This window comes from Stigmatopora nigra, chromosome 5, assembly GCF_051989575.1.
Source record: "Stigmatopora nigra isolate UIUO_SnigA chromosome 5, RoL_Snig_1.1, whole genome shotgun sequence".
NCBI classification, from domain to species: Eukaryota; Metazoa; Chordata; class Actinopteri; order Syngnathiformes; family Syngnathidae; genus Stigmatopora; species Stigmatopora nigra.
Genome location: NC_135512.1, coordinates 15332501 through 15347085, shown reverse-complemented (window position 1 = coordinate 15347085; position 14585 = coordinate 15332501). Strand labels below are relative to the sequence as shown.

Here is a 14585-nt window from a genome sequence, read left to right as displayed (position 1 = left end):
ACGAACTTTTCAAAGCATTTGATGATCACAGGCGTGAGTGTCAACAGGTCTATACTCATTCAGGCTGTCAATGGTTAGCTTTTTGGGGAAAGGGACAATGGTAGCAGATTTCAGGCGGGATGGAATGATGGATTGTTGCAGAGAACAATTGATTTTTTTGTGAAAACTCCAACCAGTTGGTCAGCACAGGCCTTGAGCACCTTCTCTGGTACTCCGTAGGGGCCAGCAGCCTTCCTGGTGTTCCCAGACCGCATTAGCAGTGATGGATATATCGTATCTCCTTCCCGAGAGTCATTAAATCCTGGCGACTGTAGAAAAAGTTCGCCTCGCAGATGTTAGTAAATAACAGACGAGACCAGACCCGCTGCACCAGTGAGCGCCACCATCAAATCAATAAAAATAATAATACACAATACAGTGGTACCTCTACATACGAGCACTTCTACCAACGAGCACCTCTACATATGATCAGCTCTACATACGAGCACCGCTACATACGAGCACCTCTACATACAGGCACCTCTACATACGAGCACCTCTACATACGAGCACCTCTACATGCGAGCACCTCTACATATGAGCACCTCTACATACGAGCACCTCTATATACGAGCCGGGCAGCCACTGTCTTTTTCGCCGCATCTCTTTCGTGTATAACAGATATCTACGAGCACTGGACGGAGCTTATATTTTCAGTTTTTTTCCCATTAGTCAATGCATAATACAAAGTGAACGACAATGGATCCGAAGCCAACAGGTGCATTGAAGAGTTGTGCAAAGAAAAGGCGAACGTTGACAATCAACATTAAGCGTGACATAATTGAAAAAGATGAGAGTGGGATACGTGTCACAGAGCTTGCCCGTTATCATGGATACCGTGTCACTTGGAAATTCCTTGGGGCTGGAGGTTAACGAGGCAGATGTGAATGATCTAATCGCCAAGCACCACAAAGAACTGCTGACACGTGCGCGTAATTTTCGTAATATTTTGAAGGGAAGGCAAAAACGAACAATTCTTGATGCGTTCCTTTTAAAAACTCCCGCTGAACGTCCGGGTGGAGTCCACTCGGATAACAAAGATAAATAAAAATAAAACAAAATTAGAATTCAGTTTTGTGTAAAGTTACATTAAACGTATGTTTGAGTGTGTCTGTATATATTAATCCAAGTTAATTTGAATTTGTTTGTTCTGTTACGAGTGTGTTGTCGTGTGGAGTTGGCATATTCTCCCTAGGCCTGTGTGGATTTTCTCCAGGTACTCTGGTTTCCTCCCACATTCCAAAGACATGCATGGTAGGCTGATTGGGCACTCTAAATTGCCCCTAGTTATGAGTGTGGGAGTAGGTGGTTGAACATCTCTTCGTGCCCTGCAATTGGCTGGCCACCGATTCGGGTGTCTCCTGCCCCCTTTTCCTAACTTTAATGAGCTCTACTGTTGAGCTGCCGCCACTGTTGTAAAGATTAAACAATATTTAACTTAAAACTAGTACATTTAAACTGAGCAAAAATGTAATTAATTGTATCCATTTTATCTAAATATAACCCATTTTAATGATGGCAAATGATGAATAGCAAAACAGCTAAGTAGAGAGAAAACATTCAAGCGTGAGAGATTAACTTTAAAACAATTTGCTGCGATTGTGGGTGTATGGCATGAATCACAGAAAGACAGGAAGGATAAAGATGAATGGAAGGGGGGAGTCGGTAGCAGAACAAAGAGCAATCCAAGATTAAAAGGGGAAACGGGAGGAATTGGTTGGGGGTAGGGCTTGAGTGGGCAGACGGCAAAGAGGAGGGGGAGAAGAAAAGGATTAGGGTGGCAGAAGATTGAAGAAGGAAATGGTGTGTGGGAGGGGAGAAATATTAAATGGGAATCAGGCAGTTGTGGAAGATTTGTAAATACCTAAAAGAAAGTATTAGTTTGCTTTTCTCAAGGTAAACAGGAATGTTTTTATCCTTCACACGTTCTTTGGTGGGGTTCAATCTTGTTTTTGATTTGTTCAAACAAACTGAATTTGGTACTGTTTGAAGGACAGAGGCAATGCCTGAGTAGTGAACTCGACAAAGGCACTACTAAGGGTGCATTCACAACGTAGGATGTAATACAAATTCAGAACTATGCTGCTCCGCTTGAATCTGAGATTTTACTTATTGTCCGACCCTCCTCTCCATTACCCTCATATACATCTTTCCTGGGAGGCAGAGGTGTGTGATTCCCCCATATAATTGGAACACCCCAGGGACCCCTTTCTTAAAATGGAGAACCACCACACCGGTCTGCCATTCCGGAGGCACTGTCCCCGATGTCCGGCAATATTAAAGAAGCATGTCAACAAAGACAACCCCACAACATCCAGAGCATTTAGAAATTCCCAATGGATGTCATCTATGCTCTGGAATTGCCAGAGAGGAGCTCTTTAACTACCTCAGTGACTTCAATCCATGAGATCAGAGAACCAACCCTAGGGTCCTCGGGCTCTGCTTTGTATTGGGAAAGCGCCTTAGTGAAGTTGAGGTCTTCAAGGTATTCGGCCCACCAAATCACAAAATACCCATTTGAGGTCAACAGCAGCACCGTGTTGATGGTTCACCGCTTTCGCCTCCTGGGACAGATAATAGATACAACATTTCCTTGATGTCGCCCAGAAATCCTTGTCCATGGCCTCACCAAACTGCCCTCGTTTTTGCTTCAGAGTCGCGTTCCCCTTGGATAGTCAGTACCCCTTAGCTGCCTATGAAGGCCTGTAGGCCAAAAAAAAGCCTGATAGGACTCCTTCAACCTGGCAGGACTCCTTCAACCTGACAGGATCCCTATCCGCCAGTAGGTTCTGGGGTTGCGGCCACAACAGACACTGACCACCATGCGGACGGTCTGCAACCTCGGCAATTGAGACAAGCGTCATGGTCCACTCGGGCTCAATGTCCTCCACCTCCTCCAGGACACGAGATCAGACCGCATAGGACCCATCCTTTGCCTGCCACCCAACTATCTGTGCACCCGACCTCTTTGGCTCCTCCCACAGGTGGTGCGCCCATGGGAAGGGGAACCCACGTAGCCTCTTTGGAATGTGCCCATGGGTGCATGCTTGTTATTGTGCCCCCGCCTCAACCCTCGCTCCAGAGTTGGGACCCGGTGACATGCGTCCGGGCGAGGGAAAATGTGGTTCATTTATGTAACTCGTCATAAGAGGTCTTCTGAGTCATTCTTTGTCTGGTCCCTTAACTCGGACCAGTTTGCCATGGCTGACCCTACCAGGCCACAAAAACCAAGACAACATACCTCCTAGGATCATTGGGACATAAACCGCCCCACCACGATCAGATATGCATCAGGGTGCTATAACTTATCCCACCCAACAATGGAGACTCTGAACTGGTGCCCAGCCAATTACAGGGCACAAGGAGACCGACAAACATTCACGCTCCCTTTCATACCTTGGGCCAATTTAGAGTGTGCAACCAGCCTACATGCATGTTTTGGGGATTTGGGAGGAAACCTGGGTACCGGGAGAAAACCCACAATCGATCCTCAAGTCAAAAACTGTGAGGCCTAAATGCTAAATTAAATAATTGTGTTGATAAAATAAATAAATGAGCAAGTAAAATGATCTATTCGACTCAAATAATTTTAAGAAATATATTAATAATGTGGCTTCTGTGTGGTTAGTTCGTCAGTATCCCGGCTTTGGGGTTCTTATTCTCACAATGGGCCTAACGGGGAGCTGGAGCCTATCCCAGCCAACTCTGGGCAGCGGGCAGGGTCACCCTGAATTATTTGCCAGCCAATCGCCGGGAATAATGGAAATTTAGATTGTTCAACTAGCTCAACATGCATTTTTTTTTAGGATGTGGGAGTACCTGAAGAAAATCGGCCTTTAGAAATCCCATATTTTCGAGCTAAACTTTTAAACTACTGTCTGTACTTCCCTTGGTCTGTACACATTGTTCCTTGTTTCTACTAACTGGGAATTTTGCAGACAAGAATTCTTTTTATAAATGTAGAGAATTCTAAAACAATTAATACCTTTAATATGCATAGTATGTTTGACGTTGCAAATATGTGCTGATTTATTTGTTTGCTTTTATTTCATAAATCAACGTCACATACTGGGTTATAATATGCCACAAGTGTCTGCATTACACTAATGCCTTGATTTTCAGATAATGTAGACCAGACATGGCTGCGACAATCGAAAAAGTAGGATCACCCCCATTATTACTACCATACTACATGTTTTCGCAGTTATACAAAAATATAGTACTTATAGTACTATGCCAATTTAGTATCTTTTTCTTTCCATATGTTGTCCCGTAGTCCAGTTTTTCGGTGGAATTTGTTGTAAATAAATGATCATTGAATGCTACTTGCAGTGTGTGTCTGGCTCCTCATTGCCCATTTTTTCTGCGGTGGTAGTTGGGAGTCCTTGGTACATCTTACCACCAGGGGGAGTCGTAACATCCATTATATTTAATATGAATTCAGCATTTTCATTCCTGTCAACCTTGGCCAATTGCTCCCCTTAATGATTGAAATTTCCCTAATTACGTGATAATAAACCATACAAACACAAAACGGAACATATTTACGCACATTCGGCGCACTTAAAATTCTAAAATTTTCCACAAATTGACCAGCCGGGGTGGCCAATCAGTTGGTGCGTCTTTTGTATGCACTAAATTCCAGATTCTGTAGATGGCTCTGTATGTCGCTGACAGCTTGAAAGTCTGAGTACATTGTTTATATAGTAAAAAGGCGGAAGCGACTGATGAATGTATCATATAAAATACAGGAAAAACGTATAAGTTGACTAGTGTGATGTTTCACTCAAAAGTAAAGCACCATACACATCCAAACTCTGACAATAACTCCAATGATGCTTTGTCTTACGCATCAAATTATCAAACTCATCTTTGACTACACTCATATCCTATACTCATTTGATTTATGCATTGTAACGTAATGTAAGGATGGGTAACAAGGGCAATACAGCTTATGTAGTGTAACATAACAATGGCATCCAAAAACAGTATCGTATACAAAAGGTTGACCAGATATTTGATATTTTGATATAATGTGCCATGTAGGCCTGCTAAAAAAATAATTGGCTGACATTGCAGCGTTCGACGTCCAATCCATCTTAACTAGGAGAGGTGGCACTCAAAATAGATCGTTTAGTGCCTTCAATGGCATTTAAAGATGACCATTCACAGCCACTCTTCGCAGTTTGAGTTAAGTTTATTATTGTGTTCTATTATTGTCAATGACAAGCAGCTTAAAGAAAGCCTAAGGACACAAAAACCTGTGCTTACAGTCAATAGGTCAGCACTCTGCTGTATAGTATAGTCTGGTGCTGTCGATATATTCTGTAGCACATTCTTAGTATATAGTACAGAGTCAGCAAGAGTTGTAGGAAACCAAAAGCAAAGCGTTTGAAGGCTATACTTACTCGTATCCTTCTCATCGCAGCAACAATCTCCACTCGACTGCTTGGTCTTGTGACATCGAGGCTGCCGATGTACTTGTGTCAAAAATTGAAACAAAGCAAATTAATATGCAAAAAAACATTACATACGTTTATTAACCATTTATAATGTATAGCGTGCCTAAACTGAACTATTAGCTCCATGCATGAGTACTGATTAAGTTGTCAGAATTCACTCTAGTCAACAACGTGTTTTAAGGGCTCCAGAGTAAATAATTTAACCTTTAAAAACCACTAATTGGGCAGCCTGGCGGATGAGTGGTTAGCGCGTCGGCCTCACAGTGGGGGACCTGGGTTCAAATCCCGTTCAGTCCACCTGTGTGGAGTTTGCATGTTCTCTCCGTGCCAGTTTTTTTCCAGGTACTCTGGTTTCCTCACACATTCCAAACACATGCATGGTAGGCTGATTGGACATTCTAGATTGCCCTTATGAGTGTAAGTGTGAATGGTAGTTTGTTTCCTTGCGCCCTGCGATGGGCTGGCCACCAATTGAGGGTGTCCCTCGCCTCTGGCCCTAAGTCCGCTGTGATATGCTCCAGCACCAAACGCGACCCTAGTGATGATAAAGCGGTTCGGAAAAATTAGATGAGATGAGAAGTTCGCTAATTCACATGTGCATTCGTCTTCGTGGGGGTTGGAGGGGGTGGGGGGTGTTGCTGAAGCCTATTCTAGCTGACTTCGGGCGAAAGGCAGACTACACCCTAGGCTGGTCGCCACTCAGCCGTATGGCACACAAAGATAGACGACTCACAATTATACATTTACCAGCGAGAATCGAACCCACGCCATCCCGCACCGAAATCAGGCGAGTGAACTCTAGACGGACATTAGTAGTTTTTAAAAAAAGAGTATTGCTCGCTGAAGGTCAGACAAGCGAATTAAAAGCGAGGCGACGGAGTGTTGTTAAACAGTACTTAAGTACACCTAACGTTAGTTTTCAACTTCAATTCATACCTTTGCCTCAAAGTTGATTCCATGTTGGAATGCTTCCTCGTTGTGGAGTGGGATCCTCAAATCATGTCCATCATCTACTAGGTTGTATTTGCTTTTTCCGTGCATTTTAGAAGTATTTACTACTCTGCAGAATTTGGTGGGGGCGTTAAGGAACACCAACGCGTCGACAGCAGATACGAATAAACTTCAAATAAACAAATAAACTTCAATAAACTCAGTACATGTTTCCCATGGTCGTCCTCCGGCATTGCAGCGGCGCTTACACCATACTTAAATCCGAACGCTTCTTCGCAGACGACTTCCAGAAGGACCCGGTGTACTGCTATGCGCTAAAGAAAAATCAAGGGTGAAGCGGCGTGCAAAAGCGGATGTGTTTTTCCGAGTTTGACTTTGAGTGTGGAACTCCTCCTGCGCCCTCCTTCTCTTCTCACCCACCCCCTGGCTTGTATGGAAGCGTCAGGCCGGTCATTCCAGCGGTTTCCATTCGACCAAAGCCAACTCGGCTCTCTGGAAGGAGGGGCACACTTGTGATTCCTGCCCCTTCCTACTGCGCGCATTCACAGACGTGCACGGAAAGAACCGGAATTTTCTCTCCAGCAGTTAAAGGAGTGGCTTCGGGCAGCTCGATGGAAAACTTTATATTTATTTTAATGCCAATGGATAGTGAATATTATTCCTTTCAGGGACAGTGCTCATGTACTCTATTCAGCCATTCAAGTTGATATTTGCATATAAGCAGTATTTATAACTCAAAAACTGATGACTGGAGTATTTGGGGTATATGTATGTGCACAAGACTTACAGGGCTGCTATACTCTTTTTTACCAGTAGACGTCGGCAAATTAACATGTACTATTTGTTGGATATTTTCTGTTTTGCAGTAAGAAAAATACCATTAGCGGATGAATTACAAACTTCCTTATGATATTGACTCTAATAATGTGCTTTTGATTCATACAGAATCTCATCTCAAAAATACCTCCTGCGATGCGTTTTCTTAAGATTTTTCCCTTCAACGTAACACATTTGTACTCTCTATTGGAACCATGGATATGGAGGTGAAAATTGTGAATCAGGGGGCAACTTATACGCGAGAAATTGTAAAAATCAACGATTTTAAGGCTATTTTAAGGAAGGGGCTTATACATGGGCGGCTCGTACACCAGAAAATAAGGTAAGGCCTTTAATACTAGATCAAGTTTTTTTTCCTGGTCAATGGAAAAAAACGCTCAGGACCATATATCCCTTGAGAGCAGGGCTCTCCAAACTTTTTTCTCCGAAGGTGATTTTGATAAAAATCAAAGGATGCAAAGAGCAGATTGAAATTGATCTGTTAAATAGAGGATAAAAATTGGTTTAAAAAATAGTAGTTTTTTAAAACATTTCATTTAATACATTAAATCATAGGCTTAAAGACGTCCAAACCTATGATCGAATGTCAAAATTGTCAAATCGGAATTGACGTCTATCACGTCAAAGGAGTAAGTAATACATGGTCAAGGGTTGTGGGGGTGTGGGGGCCTACCCTAGCTGACTCCGGGCCAGATGCGGGGGACACCCTGAATTGGTGGCCAACCAATCCCAGGGCACAAGGAGACGGACAACAATGCTCACACTCATACCTAAGGACACCCAGAGTCTCTATTCAACCCACCATGCATGTTTTTGGAATGTGGGAGGATACCAAAGTTTCCAGAGAAAACCCACGCCTGCCCGGGGAGATCTTCACACCGGTGGAATGACCTGGATTCAAACCAGGACTTCAGAGGTGTGATACCGACGCGGTAACCAATCATCTGCTGGGCCTCCGGTCAATGCCATTATCCTTCGTAAAACTAGAACATTATCCAGAGTTATAATTATATATACTGTGATCCTTCACCACTTTGCGGCTTCAGTATATTGCATTTTTTTATATTAAGTATAAAAATATTTCACACAAATGTCAAAATCCACACTAAAACTCGCAAGCGGAAGACATGGGATACAAAAATGACAAAAATCAGGGCTCTGTTTATTTTTAAGAAATATATAAAAAGGCAGAGAAAGGCGACATCTTGCCCTCCGTGTTTTGCTGGGGGTGAATTTCCCGTCGCACACATCACCTGCGGAGAAAGATGACACCCAGCCTATTCCAGCTTTGTTTTGATTTTGAGTCGCCGTTGAAAAGGCCTCCTGAGCATTCTGGCATCCAACGAGCCCAAGAAAAAACGAGACGTGATGACTGGCAAAGAAAGATTACATAGCTGTGCTAGAGGGCGTAGCTTAAATGTGTTTTAACAAGAAAAAGAAAGACGGACAAAATATCCTTTTTCAAGGACACTAAGTGGTAACCACCATGAATTTAAAAAAAAATGGCGGTATGAGTGATTTATGTCATAGATAGGGCCGTAAAGCTGGCATAATGAGACATCTGCACGAGATCTTCAATATGAAAAGCATTGTGCAACAACGTCTCCAGGAGACTGATGACCAGATGATCGGAGCCATTGATTTTGGCAATCGACAGGGCCATGTCCTTTTACAATAGCATATTTGTACAAGAAAAGAAATGCCATTCCTCCTCCTCCTGCTGCCCTTACAGCACCTCCTGAAAATTCAATCGACGATCCAATGTCTCTCTAATCTGACAAAATTGACTTGGATTAAAGATCAAAACAACCCACTTAACCACTTGTAATTTTGTAATTCATGATATAATCCATCAGAACTCATTTTCTGTTCAGGCATATGCCTTTTGTTGTTCATTCATTCATTCAATCATTTTCTGAACCGTTCTATCCTCACTAGGGTTGCTGGAGTCTATATCAGCTGACTTCGGGCCAGGAGGCAAGGAACACCCTGAATCGGTGGCCAGCCAATTGCAGGGCACGTGGTGACAGACAACTATTCACTCTCACACTTATACCTTAGGGAAGTTTAAAGTGTCCAATCAGCCTGCCATGCATGTCTTTGGAATGTGGGAGGAAATTGGAGTACCCAGAGAAAACCCACGCTTTTACTTTGAATACTTTGATTCTAATGAGTTGTCTAGTATTTTCAGACAGAGTAGTCCAATGAGCATGTATATCAAACCCATATGTGAAATGTAAATGCAATTGGATTGATTTTCATTATTTTCATTAGCCAACGACTCCTTAATGAGAATCAAGCTAAAAAACAGGCAAAAGGGAGCAAGGCTCATGTTTATGGGATGGACACTAACTCGTCACTAGTTAATGCTTTCAAACAATAGATCTGTATTTATTTGTTTATTGTTTATAGTACTGCATAGCCAAGGGGAACTGTAACGACCAAATATTAATTTTAGCAGAGGTAAAAGTTTTGATTAGCACCATTGAGGTTTTCTCAGTCAGGTTAAGTTGAAACATGTGCTACATTTCAATGTACTGGTGTGTGTAAATCAGCCATCTTAATTGGCCGGCTTGAACATGGGATCTTCTTCAAAGAATTTCCCCACCGGCGTTTCACTTAGTTTTGGTGAAGCACATTCAGATGAAACTGAAATAGGGAAAGGCCGAATGGTTGGTTGCATCTGACCAGGGATCTGTGGATCAGGTATAAGAGGCATCACAACTCCAACTTCACTTGCAGATGTATCAGGGAAGGAAGGCAGCGTCAGTGGTTCGTCCATAGCAGGCAAAACCCTCACAATGCCCTCTGGATTATCATGGAATGTTGTCTCGTGATCATGGGTATGATGATGATGGTGGTGCTCATGCTCATGCAAGTGAGTGTGTTTGTGGTCATGATCTAGGGCAAGTTCGTGGTCGTGCTCATGAGTGTGTACCCCTTGTTCATGCTTGTAGTTATGGTGGTGGTTGGGTGAGTCATTACTATGATCGTGTGCCCTGGCGTGGTGACTGTGCACATGATCATGATTATGTCCATGGTCGTGGGAGTGGTCGTGAGCGTGCTTGTGGGCACTTCCCTCATGATGGTCGTGTGTGTGGTGGTGGTCACTCCCCTCAACATGCATGTCATTTTTATCATTGTGAGCATGACTCTTTGTGTGGTCGTGGATGTGGTCATGAGTGTGGGTTGAGTCTGCAGCATGTGCTTCGTCGTGACTGTGACTGTGAGGGTGTGTATCATTATGACTGTGATCAGTTTCTTCGTAGTGGAGTTTCTTCTCTCGTTGAGCAGCCTGGAAAAAGATTGTGAATGAGTGTTTGTGGTATTGTCACAGTTCTCCGAAAGGACAAAACCAATATATGATTTGCAAACAGATGGACATAGTTTTTTTTTTTTTTTACTGAATTTCTATTTCTTTTGGTTTTCTTTGTCAGTTGCCATTTTTATCTGACCAATTCAAACAGAAACATACAAATGTATCATATGTATTCAATTCATTTGTAAACCTGCATCCTTGGAGCTGCTTGGCTCGGCTAATATCATTAATCATATTGTAATTTAATGAATGAGCTGATATTGTATAAAACCTTTGACCTTCGAAATCCTGCATTATTGAAACCAATTCAACCATCCATATAAAGATACAAAATGGTTTGTACTTTTACCTCAGGCTCATAGATCTCACACGTCACACTAATCTCGCTTTCACCAGTGGGAGTATGGACGTGGGAGGCCTTACAGAAACCCTTGTGCTGAGGAGGAAGAAAGAGAAAATATAAGAAATTATTTGATCATTTTTCCATGTATTAATTTCTCAATCTGATAGACGGTATACTCTAATGCTCTAATTGCAAGATACCCCAATAAACCCATTTACACTTGCAATACAGCTGTAAACAAATTTAAGGCTTCTACTGTAGTTAAACAAACCTACATGATTTTTAATTGTACTGGAGTACCTATTGAAAACCCACACAAGAAGTAGTAAAACATACAAATGCCACATATCTAGAGGATGGCATGGAAAAATATTTCAGTCGATTTGTTTAGACGTACAGCAAATTCGCACTCCATGATAGGACACTTGTCTGTGACACTGTCATTAGTCTTGGAGCAAGTGGTCTCCTGAATGGTGTATTCAACGTGGTAATACATTCCTACGGCCATCTGTATGAAAACAAAACAAGATTAGGAAATGTTTCTGTGTAGACACAATATAAGGACATTTCACCCTTTAGAGCAAGTACTCAAATAATCAAACATCATCAACATTATAAGCTAGATTGTTCAAATGATTAATGATAAATTTAGCATTTTTTGGCACATTTTACGTGTGAAACACGAGGTGAATTGACATGAAAACAAATGGGTGATGTGTTGTCAGAAACCCTACGATGATTAAATGACATTCATCAGGAGCAGACAGGATTACCCAGATTAGTTTGACAGATCCATATTTATTATCTAAAACTTCTTAAGGACTTTATGTTGGCTTCAGAGGTTATAGATATGGTTTAGGCAGACTTTCACAAAGATATTTTGAATACAAGAGTACTTACACAATACCATATGGATTCATGTTCATTCTTTCGTTTTTTGAACCGCTTATCCTCACGTGTTGCTGACGTCTGGCCAGAGGCAGGAGAAACCCTGAATCAGTGGCCAGCCGAACGCAGGGCACCACGTGACGGACAACCATTCACGTTCATACCCAAGGCCAATTTAGAGTCTCCAACAAGCCGATCATGCATGTTTTTGGAATGTGGGCGGAAATTGGAGTACCCAGATAAAACCCACACAGGCAAGAACACGCAAACGCCACACTGGAGGACCGACCTGGATTTGAATCCAAGACCCCAGAACTGTGAGGCCGACGCGGTAACCTCTCATCTGCCAGGCCGCCGATATTGTATTTTAATTTTAATCTTGCAATAATAAAATGTATTTATATATAATTTTAATCTTGCAATATTATAATTTTTATTTTGAATTATTATAATGTATTAAGGTGGCCCGGCGACTGATTGGTTAGCACGACGGCCTCACAGTGAGGGACCTGGGTTCAGATCCAGGTCGATCCCCGTGTGGAGTTCTCGTTCCCTGCATCGGTTTTCTCCAGGTACTCCGGTTTCCTCCCACATTCCAAAGACATGCATGGTAGGCATGGTATAAGTGTGAGTGTGAATGGTTGTTTGTCTCCTTTTACCCTGTGATTGGTTGGTCACCAATTCGGGGTGTCCCCTGCCTCTGACCAAAGCCAGCTGGGATATGCTCCAGCACCCTAGGGAGGATAAAGCGTTTCAGAAAATGAGATGAGAGATAATGTATTAATTCTTGGCAGGTTATTTCCAGCAGCACACCTGACCATCGTGCCATGGCATGTGTTTGGGAAACACTGCTATATTGCTTTGTGTGGGTTGCAACAGAATGGAACTTTTAGTCCTATTATCTATTTCCATGGAATTTAGTCTACTTTTGAGTCAGTTTTGATTCCTTGTGTGGTTATTTTGGATTCCTTTTGTGAGTGATTGAGTGTCAGTCATGTACTGGCAATTGGGCTTTGTCTTGAGGCATTTTGCATTTGTGCGTGTTTTTTTCTTTTTGGAAAGCATTTGGAAATCCTTGCTAATTAGTTTCACCTATATTTTTTATGTGATTTCATTATATTAATTCACCATTAATGACCAAGTAATATTAACGTCATTTACAATTATTCAATTGTACTGTCTGCTGAGTACAATACTGAAAATATACATTCAGCTACAATATGCCACACAATGGCCTCTTATGTGTTTGCAAGTGTAGATCATACCCCTGCATTTGCCCGGGTAATATTCATCAGGGCAAATTGATTGGCCAATCCACTATCATTGTTGAACTTCACCAGCGATTCTGAGACAGTCTTCTGAACCTCAGTATTGTCAAAACCGATATTAGTTGAACAGTCTGGGCACCAGCCTTTCACCCTTTCTGCTGGAACTAGAGAAAAAGAGACACACAAAACAAGAGAGACAGACAGATGGACAGACAGACAGATAATCAATACAGAAGCATTAGTGGTTGTTGCACTTTATTGTATCATTCCAAAAAAAGGAAAAATAATTTAATCATACCTGGTCTAATAACACAGTTGTACTTATACAGACGCACCACCCTATTCACCCTGTCCATGAAAATAGCTGCTTTGCACTGTCCGTATACCTGAAGGGAACATAATTCAGATTAAATGTATTAAGTATTGTTGTGCCCAAAACGTTTCTGTAAAATCCCTTCAATTAATTTGGAGTGCAGTTTTCTAATCCCAAATCTCACCACAAGCCTGACCAAAACAAAAAAAAGGGATTTGGGGCTCAAGACTGTGATCAGACGGAAACCTTCAAAAAGGGGTCTTGCATCATTGATTTTGTCGGCGGAGACAGTAACTTGCTTTTAGTGTAATACAGTATTAAACATTAGATTTACAAACATCTATAAAGTGAGTTATGTATTAAAATTGCACTCGCTCGCTCACTCGCTCACTCGCTCGCTCCCTCCCTCCCTTCCTCCCTCCCTCCCTCCCTCCCTCCCTCCCTCCCTCCCTCCCTCCCTCCCTCCCTCCCTCCCTCCCTCCCTCCCTCCCTCCCTCCCTCCCTCCCTCCCTCCCTCCCTCCCTCCCTCCCTCCCTCCCTCCCTCCCTCACTCACTCACTCCCTCCCTCACTCACTCACTCACTCACTCACTCACTCACTCACTCACTCATTCATTCATTCATTCATTCATTCATTCATTCATTCATTCATTCATTCATTCATTCATTCATTCATTCATTCATTTTCACCCTTATTAGGGGCACGTAGAGATCCCAAATGACATCGTGGTACAGACTATATCCTAGACAACCATTCGCACTTAAAACCACGCCGTCATCGAGTGGGCATCCATTTCAGGTCGTCCGCACTAAAGTCAGCCGAAAGAACCACTGAATTGCGGGTATCAGAGAAATGAAAGAACTTGCGACTTACAGGTGTGTTTGAAATGGGGCGAGCCTCGCAGTCCTCCCAGTCCTTCTTGCTGAGAACACTACAGTTGGTCTCAACAACATCCAAAGTCAGATAGAAAACAATACCGTTTTCTCCCTGTAATGAACATCAGACATGATAACATTTATTAAATTGGTCACTTCAACTGATTACTTTTTCTTTTTTAAAGAAAAAATAGAGGGATTAATTTCCCTTTAATTGCTTTCACACAAACTAACCACAATATATTTACAGAATTTAAATTGCCATAAGAGGATAGATTATCCTCTACATG

The 14585-nt window shown here is 42.3% G+C and overlaps 2 protein-coding genes across 4 annotated transcripts in view; both read right to left on the bottom strand.

The window, feature by feature from the left end:
• LOC144196909 (carboxyl-terminal PDZ ligand of neuronal nitric oxide synthase protein-like) overlaps positions 1–7084 on the bottom strand; it is a 50370-nt gene extending 43286 nt beyond the window's left edge. The window contains exons 1-3 of one of the 3 annotated variants that reach the window (XM_077717419.1): positions 6659–7084; positions 6438–6561; positions 5448–5519 (exon numbers count right to left, since the gene is read on the bottom strand). In XM_077717419.1, the coding sequence (XP_077573545.1) occupies positions 5448–5519; positions 6438–6561; positions 6659–6669 (207 nt within the window). In that variant the 5' untranslated portion in view covers positions 6670–7084. Of the gene's footprint in view, positions 1–5447; positions 5520–6437 lie in introns of all 3 variants that reach the window. The other 2 variants (XM_077717421.1, XM_077717420.1) reach the window with 2 other exon arrangements.
• Positions 7085–9673: 2589 nt separating this feature from the next.
• Positions 9674–14585, bottom strand: part of fetub (fetuin B) — a 5445-nt gene continuing 533 nt past the window's right edge. The window contains exons 2-7 of the mRNA XM_077717193.1: positions 14294–14407; positions 13406–13493; positions 13105–13271; positions 11349–11459; positions 10958–11044; positions 9674–10584 (exon numbers count right to left, since the gene is read on the bottom strand). Coding sequence (XP_077573319.1) covers positions 9850–10584; positions 10958–11044; positions 11349–11459; positions 13105–13271; positions 13406–13493; positions 14294–14407 — 1302 coding nt within the window. The 3' untranslated portion in view covers positions 9674–9849. The remainder of the gene's footprint in view (positions 10585–10957; positions 11045–11348; positions 11460–13104; positions 13272–13405; positions 13494–14293; positions 14408–14585) is intronic.